The 19827-nt window shown below is 41.9% G+C and overlaps 1 protein-coding gene across 1 annotated transcript in view; it reads right to left on the minus strand.

The window, feature by feature from the left end:
• Nucleotides 1-572: 572 nt before the first annotated feature.
• The window catches only part of RSRC1 (arginine and serine rich coiled-coil 1), a 127594-nt gene continuing 108339 nt past the window's right edge, over nucleotides 573-19827 (minus strand). The window contains exons 8-10 of the mRNA XM_030456109.1: nucleotides 3965-4071; nucleotides 2938-3084; nucleotides 573-2027 (exon numbers count right to left, since the gene is read on the minus strand). Of these exons, the coding sequence (XP_030311969.1) occupies nucleotides 1935-2027; nucleotides 2938-3084; nucleotides 3965-4071 (347 nt within the window). The 3' untranslated portion in view covers nucleotides 573-1934. The remainder of the gene's footprint in view (nucleotides 2028-2937; nucleotides 3085-3964; nucleotides 4072-19827) is intronic.

Here is a 19827-nt window from a genome sequence, read left to right on the forward strand (position 1 = left end):
CAACACCAATAATTTCACCAGCTTCAGGTTTTCATACCAACTGTTTAAAGGAGGAGCTGAGACAGGGTGATGTGTATAAATATATTTAAATATAAAATACAGGGTGACAACCAGAAAACCCCTCTGAAATACATTGTCTGTACACAGGCACCAAGGCCATGAACAATTTTGGTATTTCCTTAAAAACTACAGAGTTCTGAGTCCCTCACTGGCTATTCTGATCACTCCTCTGCAACTAAAACTATAAAAATCAACTTTACCATGATTTGCACCATGTACCAAACCATCTTTGGCCTATTTCAGGATCTATTTTTATTCAGTTCAGATTACCTATTTCCATTCTCTTTCCAGATCTTCCTCACCATTCCTCTCCAGCATGGAAAAATTTAGTTCTTGACTGAGATGCAATAGTAGGTACTCACCTTAATTAGCATTAAGTCTTAAGTTATTTATACCAGGCCAGTTTGTAGAATTTTTAAAAATCCTACAGGGTTACAAATGACATAACATTAATCATTTTGCACCCAATAAAAATACCAGAATAATCCAACAAAAGGTGTGAAAAAGAGGAATTTACACCATACCTTCCATGGCAGTTTTTATTGACTGTGAAGGAAACACAGAAGGAGATTACAAGACAAAACAATGACAAGTATTTACCACTTGAAAAGGATGAAATTAAACAAGAGAAACTATTTTCCCCCCCACTTTTTTTTGTCAACAACAGAAGCCTTAAAACACAGATTCCCATTTTAGTGCAGGACCAAGTAAAACTAACACCAGAAAGTAAAAATGTGTCAGTCTGCAGATTTAATACAGATTTCCTTTTCCATCAGTGATCTAAAAAAATAAGACAACCAAAGGACATTTTCAGTCACCCCCCCCTTATTCTAGTCACCAAGAACAACAAAAATTGAACAGAAAATGAATTTTTTCACTCACATGGGAAAGCTGAGGCAGGTAATTTCCAACAAGGTATGTCCAGAGGTGGGGGCTTACCTTAGTTTTCTACTTACCTAACACTTTCCTCACAGCTTTACCAGACAAAGTAACTCTGTGTTTTATTCAGCTGATCTCTCTGGCACTTATACAGATGGTAGACAGGGGTTTTGGGTGGTTTTTTGTATATTTGAGCTGAATTTCATCCATCCCACCTGGACAAAGAGAAGCTTCACAGCTGCTCCATGCAGACCTAGGCTTGGCATTTGTCTTGTTCACCAAAGTGTGCACCATGACACACAATCATTATTTCTATTATTTCCCACTAAGAGTTGACAGAAAGCTGACTTTTCCAGATCATGGAACATTTTAATGGCCTTAAAATTACCCCCAAAATAGTATGTATTGAAACCTGCTGAAAACATCACAAATTTGTTTCAAAGGAGAAAATAATTTTTGCCCAACACCCACTCCTGAATGATGAGCCCACTGGGTAGATGCTGAAGGAAACAGAATCCTCTTCCAGCTGCAAAAGATGTCATGGCCCAGGGTTGTATCACTTGTACTTTAACAGTCTGCCCTCTGGTAAAGCTAAACTTTTCTTTGCCTGCCTCATTTTTTTGTTTATCTTTAACCCACTGCATGGTTCCTTATGTATTTTTATTTATATTTATTTTTTTCTATTGGGAGGTACAGAATTACCTCTCCTTGGGCTGTCAGATTTTTTGCACCCCAGAGGAATTCAGCCCAAAATAAAGCAAATTACACTGCTCTGATAGCATTCCCAGCTACAGCAACACAGGTCACCCAGCAATGAGCTGGGGAGCAAACCAGGGAACAGAACATTCTCCTTTAGTCAGATGAAAAAAAAATTCTTCTCTGTGCAGCTCATACCGAGTATTAAAATCCTCTCAAAAGAGAAAACCAGAACCATTTCATGGGAGGATTTCTCAGCACTCCTGGAGGACTGGGCTGTGATGGTCACTGCTGTTTGCTCAGGCTACGGGGCTGCCCATCAGCCTCTCCTGTCGAAGGGCAATCAGCCTCTGAAACCACTTCTCTTCTGCTTCTGCCTTCTCAATAAACAGCTGGGACACACAGGAGGGGAGGAAAAGCAGACACAACTCATTAACTTCCTCCTTAGTACTCATTAGATTGCTCTTTAGTTGGTATCAGCTGCTGAGATACCTATGGGCTGTGTCAGTGCCCAGAGGAAAAAAGCCCAAAAAAAGGGAAAAAAGCCCAACTGCAGGGGGTGTTAACACAAAGGTGATGTTGGTTCATTAGTAAAGGTAGAGACTGCAACAATTGGAAGGATTGATAATTGGAAACATTAACAGCTCAGGCCTTTCCTCTTTCAGTCTCCTCCTGAAGCAGCACATTTATCAGCACAGGTCCTGATCTTTGCTGGGGATGTTCCTGACACACAACTTGCATTCAGTGCTTTAGTGCAAGTCACTTGAAACTTGCTCATCCTTAAAAACCTCTACTGGAAAAAAATCCCTCTATTCTATCCCTGTTTCCAATTACAGGTGCTCACTGTGGAATCTGCAATACTTCAGCCAAATGATTTCACTTTACCTTAAGTCTGTCAGGTATTTAATTTATGATGTATTTAGCTTTATGATTTGGTAAGGTGGGCAAGTTCTGGGTCTTCCACCAGATTTCCCACTGTAGGAACCAAAAGCAGATTTTTTTATTGACCAGGAATTTTTACATGAGCAGGGTCTTAAATTCTCCTGCATCAGATGAGCATGGTATAAAATGTGGTATAAAATTTTGGTATAAAATGTGTTTGTAACTCTAAAACTCCCTCACTGACCAACTTCTCTTGGAATTGCTCTGTGTTGATGAAGCAAGGAGTGGGATCCCTCCTGAGGGGACCATCAGTTAATGGTCTTCAGATCCTCTGATGAGCAGCAGAGCCAAACAGGGAGGTGAAGCTGCTCTCCTTCAATGGGTTGCCTTCTTCTGAAGAGAAATATCCACAATACTTACATTTGGATGTGCTAGAGAATTATCATCCTGGTATTTGATGGCAGTAGGGATATTGGCAGGTGGTGGCTCTTTCTCAGGGACAGATGCATCACCAGTTCCTGCTCCAATAGTTACAGGTTCATACTGGGGCTCAGCAGGCTCTGTGGACTGCAAAGAAAGAAACTCAGCTGAATATTTTATCCAAAATGTGGCACTTTCTCAGCCAAGCACTGATTCTCCCCATGGTAGGGGAGGTTCCTCATGCAAATACTTCTCATCAGGAGTAGCAGGACACACTGGACATGGACTGTGGTCCAGACCAAACATCTGGAGTGAGAAGAAGACAACACCAAAGGCAATGAGAGAGGACTCAGAGTGGCAGCTCTGGGCTCCTGGATCACTTTCTAAAGGAGCCACGTGTATTTCTTGGAGACTCATGGAAAGGGAAGAACATGTTTCTGGAGGAAACCAAGAGCCTTAATTCAAAAGGCCTCAGGGTCAGATGGGAAAATTGAGTTGGTCTTTACCTGCCTACTTCCAAAGATAAAAGCACCCAGAAGACCTGGCAGCCAAAAGGCAGGTAAAATACTGAACCTGGAGGTCTCATCTCAGGTTTTTGGAAAGTTGAAATCAATGTTGGTTTGTTTCAGGGAGTAAATATAGCCTTGAAGTCTGGCTTGAGTTAATCAGAATTAAAAATGCTGATTTCTAGCTTTCACTGCAATGTAAATGGCTGATGGCTTTTTAAATTCTGCTTTTCCTTAAAAAAAAAATCTTCATGATTTTATGTGATTTTAAAAGACTTTTTAAAACTCAGGGCTGCTCAGCAGATGTAGAACACACTGTCAGAATGGCTGATTTCACTGACATGCTCACACATTTCCACGTCTCCTTCCTTGAACTCCACACCACGAAGCCAGGAGAGTCAGCAGTGGGATTGGGGATTGTCAACACTGATGCTCTTTCATCCCAGGGAGCTGCATTCATAGCTCAGCTCCCACCCGACTTTGAAAGGCTTGTGCAGTGAGAAAGGATATTGCAAACTTACCTTTTTGACTTCTTTACTTGATCTGAATGCCTGTGGAACAAAGGAGTCACTTTCAATAGCTTCAATTTCTTTGACGCGTTTCACTTGCTCCACCAGGGTGGCTTGGTCTACAAAGAGAAGGTGCAGTGTCAGTGCACATCAGTGCATGCAGACAAGAAATGCTCTGTCTCAGCACTGCCTGGAATAGATTTTACAACAGAACATCCCAGGAAAAAAACCTGGAATGCAGCCTAAAAAACTCTATTACAAAGACAAGCTCCCTCCTTCAGTAAAAATAACACCAGCGAGTCGGCCGTCAGTGGTCAAGGTTTGATGTCAGCCCTGATGCTGAGTGAATAATTAGCTCAGGGTGGTCTGGATTTATGGCACGAGGATTCCCTGGAGAAGCTTTGGGAGAGTGCAGAGGAGAACACTTGGATGGGAAGTGGGTGTGAGGTGCAGATGCTGTGCCCTCAGCTGTGTTCTCCTGTCCTGTCACTAGCCTGGCAGCCACGGCTGGTCACGGGCAGGGTGCTGTGACCTGGAAATGAGGAGGGGGGCTCAGAGACATCATCCCAAGCAACAAAGTACAAAGGAAATTGCCCAAAATTTGGCAAATGGTGAGAAAAAAGCTGCTTTGGGTTAATTAGGTTTGATCAAAAATCGTTAAGAATACACAAGGACTCTTCAAGGGTTGGACTTGATGATCTCTGAGGTCCCTCCCAACCCAGCCAATTCTATGATTCTATGATTTAAATTTATCAATACACTATATAAATAACCCCCCCACACCACTATATAAAGCACAAATCCTAAGAGCAACTGGAATTCTGTATTTGTAGTATATTCATACATATGTATAAATGATTAATTTTTTATTGCTCTAAAGAGAACAACATTTCACAGTGGGAGAAGTGCTTGCAGACTTATTCAGCAGCTCAGAAGTACCAAATTCTTTCTCTGGATGCAAAATTTCCAAGCCAAATTAAGGTAGATATACCCAAACACTGCAAAAAGCAAGAAAAAATAACCAGACCTTACACCAGACCTGAGCCCTGGGAACTCATCTCACTTGATTAATGAGAAGCATATCAATGGCCAGCAGCTCAGTAAGGTTCTGCAATGGAGATGCCCACACTAAATGAACAATCTCATTTTTTTCTCAACTTTTTTCTCAACTTTTCTCTCAATTTTTTTCTGCTGCTGCTTCAGGCTCCCAGCTCAGCTCCCTCTCCTTACCTCCTGCCTCCAGCTGCAGTGACAAGCAAGTCTTGAGCTCATTCTGCTTGTTTTCATGTACATTTTAAACCCGTTTCTCTTTACCTGAGCTACTCAGGAAAACCATTTGCATCCTAGGTGGTCACTGGGGCCAGTGCTGGAGGCTGTGGCTGAGAGCAGAGTTTCTAAGAGGTCAGGCAGGCAAAAGATGGGATGAAAAGCAACTTTCAAGCAGAAAGAAGCTGCCTCAGTGCTTAGAAATTATTTGGGAATATTGTTTAGTCTCTGTGGGTAAAATGAATGGAAAAATGAGGAACCTGCTGACTATTTCTGCATGTGCTGAGTGTGCAGAAAGCCAAAGTCCTGGGATAAGGCTCAGAGCCCTGAGACTGCTCAGGATTTTGTGGAAGCCTCAGCAAAGCTTCAGTTTTGGGCAGAAAATGGCATGATTTTTTTCTGGCTAAGCTTAGGGCAAAGAGCTGCACTACAGCAAAGTGCATGAGGACATCTTGAAACCCCTTTATTTTGAATTTAGAAGGAAAGGGAAAAAATTGGTTCCAATGCCACTTGTGTTTAAAGGTTCTGTTGTCTTGTGATCAAGTCTTTAAAAAAGACTCCTGAGGATCCCAGAGGAAGTATAAACCCAATATACTGGTGCCCTGCAAGGCAGAGGGGATCATAATTCATCAAGTTCTTGGGTCCATCTTGCAGGTAAAAAAGAGGAATGAGAAGTGTAGTCCCAGTGTTAAAAAAAGGTATCAGAAACTGATTAAAAATCTCAACTCTCATTTCACCAGAGCTATGGTCAGTTCCCAGCCTCTTGCAGTGTCTTCCCTGAATCTTACACAAACCTATGGGAATGACAAATTATTAAGGGGGCAAAAAAAAAAAAAAAAAAAAAAAAAAAAAAAAAAAAAAAAAAAAAAAAAAAAAATCACTAAATGTTTAGAATTACATCAGTGACATTAACTTGGGGAAAATGGACTGGAGGAAGCACAAGCCATTAGTGTATGAGTTTTTTGACAAAGGCATTATTGGTAGATAAAATGACTTCCAGATGTTGTTTGTCAGCTGTCAGTAGGAAGGATATGTATTCCATAGTAAAATCAAAAATAATGGAGTCAGAAAGCTAAAAGGCTACAGACAAGGAGAAAAAAAAAAAAATCAATACTAACTCGTTGCACAGCAAGTCTTTTTACTGTGTTACAGTGAAAAAAAATGAACTAAATCTTGTACTGGGGCTTGTTGAGGCTGTTTTTTTATAAAGAGGCAATTCTGGCAGCAGTGACAATTACCAGGCTGTCACCATGTCCCTGCTGCCACCCAGCCCTGGCTGTGCCAACAGCAGGGGGGGTGCAGATATATATGTATAAATATAAATATTTATATAAATATTTATAAAAATAAAAATAAAAAATAAAAATATAAATATGAATAGATATCCATACAGACACCTCTTTTCTAGCTGGTTTTTTCCTGTTGAATTAGTCTGTCTTAGCAAACTGCCACTTCAGGACTCAAATGTCCAGCTCAGCTTGATCAATCCTTTAGATTCCACCTGAAAATTCCATGCACACAATAATTAGAAATGCCAGAGAGTTGGATGAAAGAAAAAGTAACCTGCCCACAAGCTCTACAGGAAATATTCCTATTTCTGTGCTTGTTTTGAAAGATGAAACTGGTGATGAATGCCCTGAACAAGCACCAGAACAGCAGCAGTTATTGTTGTGCCTAATGACAGCTTGTGGATGACCCATTAAATAAAAATATTTCCTGCCTAATTAGGTGTAAATATGTGTTGTTCACTGGATTCATGGCTAAGCTGTAACCCTGACCACAAAAACGAAGCCATGCCTTTACCTAAAGAGTTCATTTTCACACAGTTCTTACTTAAGAATCAAAGCACTGATGTAACAAACCTCAAATATCCCTCCCAATCAATGTTCCTTCATCTTTTCCTGATAACACAGGGACATAACTAATTAATTTAATTGACCCATTTAAAACCTAACACCTTCTAAGTAACGTGCTTTGAAATACCTGCAGGAAAAGTTGCTATTTTTTTTTTCCTGCTCCTTTGGTTATGAGTTGAGGAGGAAAAGAGGGAAACACAAATAGATCCTAGACTGAATAAACCAACTAAAGAGGAAAATCTTTTCATCCCTTTTACTCAGGCTTAGATGATATTGGGTTCATTCTGATCCAGCTGCAAGGCCAGAGGAACAGCTCTGGGGGTTTCAGCCCCTCTGGGGGGTTTCCCATGCCCCTTGCTTTTTATTTGCTTTCATTTACTTAATTTACTTAATCTGCAAACTGACCGAGCCAAAGGAAAAGGAAATCTCATCCAGGCAATCTGCAGCAAAAGAATCAATAAAAAAAAAACCCTACCTGGCTTGGAGATCTGTTCTCTCCCCAGAGCACTGCACCAAAACCTTTATATGAAACCAGAGCAGAGAGGGGAGCAGGGACAACTTCATCACCTCTGGACTTCACCAAACTGGGAGTTCTGTGTTTAAGGGGTTTTTTTTCCCTCCTCCCTTCTGCCCTTGCCTGGGTGGAGGTGTTGGGATGGAGCCTACCTCATCCCAGCTTCTCCAGCATCCTGGGGCTTCCCAGAGGATGGGATCAGTCCTTAGGAGGAGGCACCACCACACTCAACCCCTCTGAATGCCAAGTTGGGAAAATTGTGGATGATGAGCCCATCAGCCAGAGGGAAATTCAGGATTCCTTCCCCAACTCCCTCTTCCCACCTTTGAGTCACAATAAAAACTGCCACCAACTCTCCCTGCAGCTGAGTTTTGGCCACACTCCTTCCTGGCTGCTGAGCTTTCCAAAGAAAGGACTTTTCTTTCAACCAGAGTGATGGGAAAAATCAAACAAAGCTCTAGAAATGAGCAGGGAAAGTTTTTGGGGTTTCAGCTTCCCTGGAAGTACTCTGGTGTGGCAATTGGAATGCATTAAAGCAGCAAGGTGGCAGCACTCTGGAAATCCCTCTGGTAAGTGCTGAGTTCTTACAACTTGCAATGTTAATATATTATAATTATAACCTTGCTTTCATGGTATTTTAAAGTGAGCCTGGATGCTAATACCTTCTTCCTTAAAAAAAAAAAAAACAAAAAACCCAACCAAAAATTAAATTATTGGGTACAGAATCAAGCAGACAACACGGTGAAAAAATCCAGCAATTAAATTCTGAATTTCAGAACATTTAACTTCAGCAATTCAGGAACATTTCTGCTCCATTTAACCTGCGTGCAGGAGTGTTCTTCACACACCTGCTGGTCCCCACTTGCTCAGGTTTTGAGGCCTTTCGGGGTATTTTTGTAAATATTTGGGGGCACAGCCAAACTCAGCTGCAAACGTGGTAGGATCCAGCCCCCAAATGCTTCAAATTGCTGGGAATTTGCCTTCTATTAAGCAAAATAAGTGGGTGGAGGGGGCTGAGGGCTGGCTGCCCCCTGTCCCCCCCAGCCCTGGGCACCCAGGGTTTGTCACTGTGCTAACATGGGAGCTCCACTCCTCTTTTTTCTCAGCACACAAAGCAAGAGATGTAATTCAATGCTCAATTTACCCTTGTCTCGTAGGAGATTTTTTTTTTTCCCCCCCGCTAATTGATAGAAATTAAGCCATTAATCAAGCCACCAGCCATCATTCAAACCAGGGAAGATGAATACAAACTTTCATCATAACCACCTTCCCCATTTTAGTGTTCATTAGCATTAATTTTTAATGCAATTATGCTATTCTTTTACGCTGAGCTCATAAATTACTGCTCTTTTGTTGCTCGCTGGCCTTGTAAAATCCAAGGTAATGCTTTGTGCTCTGATCTTAAAGGCAATTACTGCCTGCTTCTATCTTTTATATATCTCTCTCCCAAATAACCTCTGTATTGTATCTACAAACTAACGAGTGGATATATTACACACAAGTATAATATATAACAATTTGTCCACATTCAACCTACACACGGATCTATTAGACACAGGCAGATAAATAAAAGTATTCCTGCACCCAGCAGGGACCCAGCTCTAGAGAGACAACACAACCCAGGTCCTTCCACAGCAAAATATTATTACATTCTGGATGAACAGCAAAAAAAAAAAAAGGCTGTGGGGGAAACAGAACCTTTTTTCCTGGCCCTTTCCTTGTTTACACCTCCCCAAGTGATGGGGAAAGTGGAGAGAGGTGATTACACCCCCTGATTTTTATTTCCCTTTGCATGTGTTCTCACCCCCAGAGTCCTTCCAAGATGTGGGATTTTCAGAGGTCCCAGGATCACAGGGTGCCACCCTGATGCCTGGTGTCAATAACAGCAACTTCCATGCTTTTATTCCAGTCCATATATTGATCTGCAGTAACACATCAGGGGAAATGCACACAGGAGCTACAACCACCTCTGCTTGCCCTCAAACACTGAACATAATTTAAGGGGCTGCAGGAAAAATGAAATGCAGGCCAGAAAATTGTTGTTTCTTTGCTGCTTTATTATTTTTCTGCTTCTTCTCTGAGCCAGGCCTTTAGCTGATACATGACAGAAATGCCATTCACACCAGCTAAACATCTGTTTAGCACCAATAAAATATGATCCATGTATTTAAAATCCCATTTCCTTTAGGCCTGAGCCAGCACAAAGAAGACAATTCTTGGTTAAGTCTCCTCCTTATCCCATAGATTCCCTCTGCTCTGGCAGATAAATTCCCATTGGACACGTGGGAAGTCCACATGCAGTTTTGGCATGGCCACCCAGAGCAACAAAACCTCATTTTTTAACAGAAAATAAAAGACTCCTCACAAGGGATTGCAGTTTAAGCAAATGGATGCAATTCCTGTTCCATTTAAGGACATCTCCAAGCTCCACAGGCTCCTTAATTCAGCCCTTTTTTTTTTTTTTTTTGGGAGAACATGGACACAGGCTCCACATCAAGATGCTCCAACTTGCTCTTCCCAATGCAGAGCACCCAACAGGCTTGGGGCTGGAGCAAAAGATTATTTTCCATTTTGATCTTGCTAAGGCATTCCTTAAGACTTCTTTGTTTCTATATATTTGGATTCTCCATCACCCGGGTACCAACACCTGTAGGGAAGATTCCCTAACCCAGCTTGCTCCAAGATCCTGCTTTTGAGTTGCTGGGAGTTTGCTGAAGCTGAAATGTTTGGGGTGAAACTCTCCTGTGCTCGTGTCCACCCCAGGCTCCACATTTGCAGATTTCAGCTGGTTCAGCCCTTTTTGGAGCCACAGGGAACCAACATCAATTCACCAATTACTGGCAAACTGGGCTTCTAAACATTCAGTTCCTGCTTTCCCCCTCCTGCTCCAAATCCCCCTTCACTGAGTCATTTCCTTCACATTTGGCCAACTTTTTCTGTTCTTTGAGACTATTTCTCTGCCTCAAAGCTCTAAGTTACCTGATCCCCCTCCCCCACTGTGAGGACAGAGGACAAAACACACCTTTTCTTTCATTGTGTCCTTGCTTTTTACCCAGCAGACAGACCCCCACCAGCCCAGGTCCACTGCAAGGTCCCTCCAGCCCACCTGAATTGGTGTTTGCTCCAGGATGCACCCAACTGGAGAAGCACTGGGAGGGATATTGGCCAACTGGGGTGGGATGGAGGCAAATCAGAGACTGAAACAGAATGGAAAAAAAGCCCCAACACAACCCAAATAACCTTTCTGACTATTGTTATTGGAGAAAATAATGATAATAAACTCCTGCTCTGGGGAATATGAGCAGTGAAGTCATTTGCTCCTTGTCCCTGCACAGGGAGCCCCTGGAGGGCCTTGGCACTGATGGGGATGGGGCCAAGCATCCCTCCAGCTTTCTGCTGCTGTTGGCATCAGCACTTTAAGCCAGCCCCAGCCCCAGAAAAACCCCAAACCAAAGTGGCTGACTGCACTAGTCCAGTTTGGATTATTTTTTGTTTGTTTGTTTAGTTTTTAAAAAGTATAAATCTCCAAATAATCTTCATCCACCCTGGTCCCTCCCCAGCCCTTGCCCAGGGATGTCCCAGCATCAGCCACCAACCCAGCCCCTGCAGTTTGGGGCTTTCCAACTCTGTTTGCTGAGGAGTTCTGCTTGTTTCTATCCCATCTCTGGGCTTCTTTCATTTTTCACACACATCTCACGTTTCCAAAACAGTGCTCAAGTCATCCTCACTCTTGTAAGACTTACCTCCTCTGCATATTAAATATATTTTTTTTATTATTTGTTTGCTTAAATCGAAAAAGACACCAGTGATTTGGAGACCAACCCAAAGTGGTGTTTCATTGCTGGAAGGAGCCTATGCATGATGTGGTTTTCCTGTCAAAATGCAGAGCTGGGAATTTTGCCATGTTAAATTATAGGAACACAGGCTCAGGACTAGGGTAATATCTTAATGCTTCAATGTGAAGGAAAGAAAACATAACTCAATTAAATTATGTACTTTGGGGATTTTTCTGACACTCTATATACTTGGGAAAGCTGCCACCTACCCTGACCTTTCTCTTATAATTATGTATGTCAGCTTAAATATCATTAATTTAGTCTGTATTTCCCTCATCCTACATGTTTACTGAGTGTCTGGATTTTTTTTCTTTGATTTTAATAATCTCTTTCCAGCAGAGGAAAAGACTAAAATAAAATGACTGACACAACTTTCTTGCAATTACTTTGGGGAGCAGGGATCTAGACTTTAAAACAATAACTAGGAAATATTTAGATGTTTCATGCTTTGTACATATGGATTCTTTTTTAAAATCCAGCCTGCTGAGTTACAGGTGAACCTAGAAGAACTGGGAGTTTTGGGGGACACTGCAAAATAAAGCAAAAGGCTTTAGATAAGGTTCTTTTGACTGCAAAGAATGAAAGTCCACAGAGCCATTCCTCACTCTAGGAGCACCTTCCAACAGAAAACCATCCCATGGTTATGGGATCCCCACTGATACCTGGGGCTGATTCTGCTTCTCTACTCCAGTTCCTAACGTTTAATTCCAAAGCTTGTTCCTCCTGACCAAATGGCTGAACCAGGGATATGATTCCCACTGGTGCCCAACTTTTAGGGAGCACAGGGATAATTTTCCAAAAACCTCACAGACTTCAGCAGCTGGTTCCCAAGTACCATCCAGAGCAGAAACCACTTGGATCCCTTTCCATCCTGGATTGCCACACCAAACACCACTCCTTTGGTACAGAGACAAGCTCACCAGCAATTAGATAGCACACACACCTTTAAGTTACAATAATAATGAATTTTTCTGCCTGGGTGAGTGCTGATCCCCCCGTGCTGGTGGGGCAGGACATGTCTGCAGACACCAGCATCTCCTCAAGCCCTCACTTGATCCTTTCCTTATCTCAGAGCCTTAAAAGATGGACTCAGAGACCATAATCCTGCCTTTAGAGGTCACAGGGCAACTATTTTCCAAGCCTGAGGTTTGCTAATCACACACTGATCCCCAGAATATGGTGTTAGGGACAGATCACACCTGGGGCTGGGCTGAACTGGGGCACAAGAGCAGCTCCATGGGAGAGCCAGCTCTGAGAGGAGACAGAGCACACTGAGATTTCAATAAAACCTTACAAGGTTTGCCCACATTATTGTTAATAAAAGTTATTGATAGAAATTATGATTGATATGAAATTAATATTAATGTAAATATTAAATGGAAAAGAAACCCTCTCCCTAAAAAGCCACTCAGCATTTAAAAGGCTGCCTACCTTTTACTTCCAAGTGTCTCTACATTCTCCCAACTTACACCCCAAAAAGCTCCTGTATGATTTAATCATTTCCCAGCTGGTAAATTGTTTTCCCTCTTTCTTTATTTGCACTGCTCCAGTCTGCAGGTTCTCAGTTTGCATCTCAGATTCAAACTCTCCACCTGACACCTCCAAGAAATCATCAGTACTGCTAGAAGCCAAAAAAACAGAGTCTTTACCTAAAAAAACCCCCTGTTTATATCACCCTCTGTACACCCCACCAGGATGTCAGGAGTTGGCTGAGTCTCTGCTATCCCCACCAAAGCTCCCCCCCTGTCTCTGCCATCATAACTCTACAAGAGACCCCAAAAGAGGATTATTTGGTGTCCAGAGCCACAGGTCAACTCAAAACCCACCAAAACATTATGAAAAGGTTCCCAGGGGTGATGGTGTAATAGTTTTTGACTGAATTGATTGTGCCCTGACAATAGGCAACTCAGCCTTGCAAATGCATCAACTCTGTAATGAGGAGCTATTAAGTCTATTGATTTTCTGATTTCAATTGATAGCCAACAGGCCAAAGCTACACATCAATATTTGTGTAACTAATACCCAAGAGCTAACAATTTTGACAAATGAAAACCTCAATAGACCAAACAGTGCAAATTAATGGAAATTTAATGACCAGACCTCAGAATTTACATGAAATATTTAATGAATTTAGAAATACTCCTCCTGTTTCTGGAGACTTCTGGAGTTTTATACGGGGGGGGGGGGGGAAATAAATAAATCAATATAAAAGCCCAGCTCTTTTCCTGGGTCCTAAAGCAGGGAATTCTGCAATATAGAACAACCCACTTGAGATGTCAGCCCCTAAAAATGGTTTCAAAATGAATAAAACTGAAAACTGACTCATTTGGGAATCATTTGCTAAAATCAGACAACATGGACCATAGTGCCATGGCCCAACCACACCTCCAGCTGGCACATTGCTCTATCTAGTTATAATCACAACTGGAACAGCATCTCACCACCCTTCAGATTTCCTCCAGGTTTGGTTTTTTTTAAATGAAGTTGGGATATCAGAAAAGAAGCAGTAAAAATATGCTTATGGCTTCCTCCCAAGCAGGATAATTTTTCTTTTTTATTTATTTTTTAATAAGGAAAATGAATGCCTAAGGTAGAGACACCCAGGCACCCCACCATCCTCTTTCCAAGCAGCTGGAAAACTTCTCTCCCCCTTCCATTTATCTTTGGAGAAAATAACCCCACCAATGGTTCCAGGGGCTTATGAGAGGTCTAAAAATCAGATTTTATTTTTTTTTTTGCTAACCAAGAGACCTCCCATCCCCTTTGCTGCCTGCCCATTTCATGCACAGCTCTTGATTTTCCCTTTTGGAAGCAGCTTTTCAATACCTAGCTATAATTTTTTTTTTAAATGACTCAAATCAGATAACTAATTAAGTGATTGCTTTACAATCCCATTACCTTAACTAATGCTTGCCTCAGACTTCTCCTTTTGCACAAACAAATGCCACGAAGACAGTAAAATGCACAATGTTAATGAAGTCCAGGAGCCATTTTTGATTTTCATCTGTTTTAAATTTTGAAGATAATTTCAAGACATCTGATTTAAAAAAAAAAATCATAAATTGCCCTGTCAGACCATAAGTTCTGCTGTGTTTTCACTTGTAGGACTCACTAAAAACTGAGTATCTGATGGGCTGCAATTGGCTTGTGTGAGTGTGCCCCACCTCAAACACCTCGTCAAAGACACTGAGGAACTAGAGCTAAAGTGCTGATTTTTCACCAAAAAATAAGTCTCTGAAAGGACTGAAAATCAAGTATTTTTTAACACGATGTTGATTAAATGCATTGACTTCAAATACATGCCCAGGAAAGGGAAATAACTTTTTATTTGTAGCTTGAGGTTGTAGCTTTGAACCAGACTTCTCCAGGCAGAACCTGCTCAGTGCTTCACCTGCTGGGATATTTTTACAGATGTGAAAGTAAAACTTTAATTTTATCTGAAATATATTTATTTGAAAATAAAAAAATGACTCAAGTACCAGATTCAAAATCATTTTTATATTTATGGACCTCTCTTTGATGTTGTGTCTCTCTTAAAGGATCCCACAGTGCTTCATTCCAGGAGAAAAATTATCTGATTCTTTTTTTTTCCCCTTCATAAGAAGTGGAGGAAAACACTCAACTGCTGCTTCAGACTTTAATATAGAGGCAAACCAGATAGAAGGGAAGATACTATTTTTAATCTCCTTTTTCCTGCTATTTCCCCTGATCACCCCCAGGCTTGTGCATTGCTTCTCCCTTGGATTTTCAGCTGATGTGTGAAATAAAGGCACATTTTAGGCAAGTCAGGTGCAAAGGGAGGGTTTAAACCAAACCATCCCTCCTCCCCCATGAAGAAGGCATCACCCTAACCCCAAAAAAGAGTGGCAACATTTCAAGCTCCATCTGTGTGCTCCCCATTTGAGTGGCTCCAAGCAGATGCAAGCCCTGCATGAGGACTGGTGAGGACTACAACAGGGCCAGCTTTGGGATAAAAAAAATGTCATGGTTTCTTGCCATTGTCTCTGCTTTTTCTGTCATCACTGAGGATCAGCTTTTTTAATTGAGAGATCTGAAGGTTAAACATCTGACTGATGGGCACATCACTTCAGATGAATTTAAATAAACCTAATAAAGGGAAAAAAATAGATTTTTTTTTGTTTAACTATATGAAAAAGTTCTGCAGAGTGGAAGCAAGCATTAAAACCCTCTCTGGAAGAGCCTGTCTTCTGCCTGCATAAATCAGAGCAAGCACTCGGGCAGCCTTTACAGTCAAAGGCTATTTCATATCAACACAACCCTATTTTCTGCTCATGAAACTTCCATTCTGGTTGACATTTTTTACCTAAAGCCAGACAGCAAGTGGATAAAAGGCATCTGAGACATTCTGTGGACAGATTGGCCATCTCATGAAGGAACTCACATAATGTTTCCTAGTGGGAGATGCCGGGGTCTGTTCCTGATCAATAGAGCCCTATATTAGCACACTTCTCATTTTTACAACACCTGAAGTGGGAAATGGCATTTAGTGGCTGCTGGAGCTTTCCTGACAAACGGCCCCTCCATCCCATTGTATTTGCTTTATTCCCTTTAGAGCTTCATCTTCCAACCTATATTTTACAGGGACACACAAAGCCAGTGAACAACACTGGAAAAGCACAAGTGGCAGCACAAGGAGCACAAGCCCAGCCTTCCTCCAGCACACACATCCCTTCTGCATCACTTCATAGTCCTGCTTTTTTCTTCCCCACTCACCCCCTCTCCCCTAAAATCTCCCTGCAAGAAGCTGATGCTTGGGATAAACCACCTGGATCCCAGTGGTGATTTTCCAGACACACACCAGCTCTGAGTCTTAGAATCCCAGAGTGTCAGGAGCTGGAAGGGACCTCTAGAGCTCAGGGAGTCCAACCCAAAGGAGCCTCACCCAGGGCAGGACACACAGAGCACATCCAGGGGGGTTGGAAAGGCTCCAGAGAAGGAGACTTTTTCCTGGGCCAGGGCTCCCTCACAGCCAAGAAGTTTCTCCTCATCTTGAGCTGGAACTTCCCATGTTCTGCCTTCAACCCTTTGTTCCCTCTCCTATTCCTGGGCACCCCTGAACAGAGATTGGCCCCTTGCTCTTGCCCCCCACCCCTCAGATAAATATCTAGATATTATCTCTCTATAAATATCTATTCATAGGCATTCAGAGATCCCCTCTCAGCCTTCTCTTCTCCAACCTCAACACCCCCAGGGCTCTCACTCTTCCTTCCCAGCAGAGATGCTCAGGTCCCTTCAGCATCCTCTCCCTTGGCCTCTCTCCAGTAGATCCCAGTCTCTCCTGAACTGGGGAGCCCCAAACTGGATCCAGTATTCCAGATGTGGTCTCCCCAGGGCAGAGCAGAGGAGAAGGAGAACCTCCCTGGATCTGCTGGACAGACTTTTCCTGATGCCACCTATGACACCATTTGCCCTCTTGGCCACAAGGACACATTTACTGTCCACTGGGACCCCAAGCTCTTTTCCCAACATTATATTCACCTCCAGTTTGGATTTAAATGCTGTCCCACAGCACATGTGATGTCCCTTACACCAAACCCCAGCCACAGACTTGGCTCTGTCCTTTCCAATTCCTTCATCATTATTACTGATTTTTATTTATTGTTGTTGTTGTTTATTATGATTATTTGGGTGCTTTTCCTCATATGCTGCATTATGCCACTGCAACTGCCCCAAACTTCCCATTTTTATATTATCCTTGAGTAGTTTCTGCTTACTTTTAATTATAGAATGCCAATAAAAAGATTAAACACAGATGAAAAAAGATCACAGCGTGCACCAGCTGCTGCACTGTCCCCTGGGGATGGGCAGCACAACACCAGGTGCTGGTGTCACACTAATGATGCCACATCCCCTCCCCAGGGACCCAAAGGGTGGAGCTGCCTCCACTCACACTTTGCTTAAAATCTGCCATTAGGAAGACAACCCTGGGAAGATTTGAAATTACAATTTTGATGGGAGAGTTAAAAAAAAAAAAAAAAGCAAAGCAAACAAACAAAAAACCCCAACCCAAACCAACCAAACCCAAAAACCACTAACAAAACGAAACACAAATCCACTGTAAATATATTATTTATCCCTAAGAATTTGTAGACTTAAGAGACTGAGTTCAGGTCATTGTTACAAGAAGGAACTTGAAGAAAATTTACAGAACATAAACTATGACCTAAGGCAATAACTAATGAACTTCAATGGCATCCTCATGTATTTCAGGATCACTGGGTGAAGCACTTTAACTTATTACAGATGCACAGACTGACCTCATGCAATCAAATCTTCTTGTAGCAGATTCAACCTGTGGTTTTAATATCAATTACATCATGGTACAGCCCTGTGACTTTTCCTAAAGGAAGTGTTAAGCAGAATACCTGTTTTGGCTCAGGTAAACCCCTGGTTTTACAGGACAGTACCACCCATACTTTTGGGTTTAATGCTCACCAAACCCAATCCAGCAGAAATCTGCCTTCAGATACTGCCCATCGTGCTTATATAAACCACATTTCACACATTTTCCATCAACTACTTAATGACAGATTCATTCTGGTTGGAAGAGGCCTTCAAGATCATTGAGTCCAACCATTAGCTCATCCAGTCCAACCATGAAACCTCTCCCAGCTTCACCTCTCCTCCATGCCCCGTGGTGATGCTGTGCATCAGCAGGAGATGGCTGGGGAAGTGTTGAGATCCTTCCCAAGGTCATCAAAATGACTCCCAAAGTCTGTGCAAGTTATTTTTCTTTTGAAAAATATCTTAAACTTGATATGAAATACAAAGATAGGCGAAAAAAGACTTTAAATCCCCCTACTGTGCACACATAGATGCTGTTTTACCTAAAAATGGATACTGGCTCACAAGTCCATTCAGGCTACACTATATCTGTTGTGCAAGGCATGATTTTCCTGCTTTGATTCAAATTAATCCACATGTTCCCCAAAGTACCATGAAACAGGAGGTGCTTTCCCTCCCAAACTACATCAAGGAGTTGTTTTCTTCTTCTCTTGAAAGGACCATTCCCCCCAGCATTAAGTGCTGCCCGTTTGCAGCCCCTCCTGCCCACGTGGGCTTCATTTCCAAGCCTATTCAAAATGATGTTTTCCAAGCATGTGCCACATGACTTGTTCATATAAATGGAGCAAATTAAACTGTCTCCACATATATCCTATCACATTTGTAGCCCTGATTTCTCTCCTTAACACGTGGCCAAGACACCGTATTATCTGCCTGCAGAGGTTGACCTCAGGATATTAGATTCTGCCACACAAGCTCTCTTGTACTAAACCGAGGGGAAACACTTAATCACCCCTGCCTTTTCAGGAAAAAAAAAAAATCAACTTTAAATTTGCCATGATGAAAAATCAATAAACCAGTAATTGCTTGGCTTATCATTGCGTGGAGGAACAAATTGGGAAGCGAAGCTTAGCGTCCAGCCAGGTTCCAGCCAAACACACTGGGTTTCAGGATCACTAAGCCAGAAAAGGGAAAGGTCTCCCAGTGATAATTAAATCTACTCATGCTGATTTTCTGCCAAATTTATTTCCCCAGAGTATATAAAAATGTTTGCTTGCTTCCCCGGGTAGGCATAACTAATCCATTCAGCACTGGGACAACACACACACCAGGAAGAAAGAAAAAAAAATGCAAATTCCAGGATGAAGCTGTCGGGACAACACTCACCCCAGGGTGAGCACCACCAGCCCAGCCATTTACCTAGGGATTGAGTTTTTGTTTGAAAGATCAATTTCATATTTAGCTGCATTCTGAAAAAAAACCTCCTTTTCCTCATGATGGGATAGAAACCTTCCTGGCTGGGAGTCTTGGAGGTGGCCAGAGCCAGCCAGCAGCTCCATCCCCTCCTGCTCCTCCTCCCCACACAACTGCACAACATCTGCAAGATCTATTTGCAACTGAATATTTAAAAATATCATCACAGGTGGTACACTGAGAGAAAAGGTCCAGAGAGCTCACAGCAATGCAACCCAAAGCATCTGAGTTTATTCCTCTTGCTGCACATCACGTGCTTTATTTCTGTATTATTATATATTTAATTAATTATTATTAATAGTACTGTTGTTGTTGTTGTTGTTATTATTATTATTATATAATATCACACATTATTATATGTTCTTATTTATTTCATCTCCTTGGAATTTGACTTCCCAGACCTGGACTGACAATCAGGTTTGACAGTACAATCCCCTGTGGCTTTTAATGTCATTTTTCAGACAGTCCCAAATGGAAACAAGTAAACAAAACCAAAGTAGCAAAAGAGCTCTCCACTGAAAGCACTCTTCTAAAAGTAGCACATTTTTTATTAATAGACCTAATTTCATGCAGCAAATTAGCATAGCTCCAATGGAAGTGCAAATGTAATCAAACTGAAAAATT

The sequence above is a fragment of the Calypte anna genome, chromosome 9 (assembly GCF_003957555.1).
Source record: "Calypte anna isolate BGI_N300 chromosome 9, bCalAnn1_v1.p, whole genome shotgun sequence".
Lineage (NCBI taxonomy): Eukaryota > Metazoa > Chordata > Aves > Apodiformes > Trochilidae > Calypte > Calypte anna.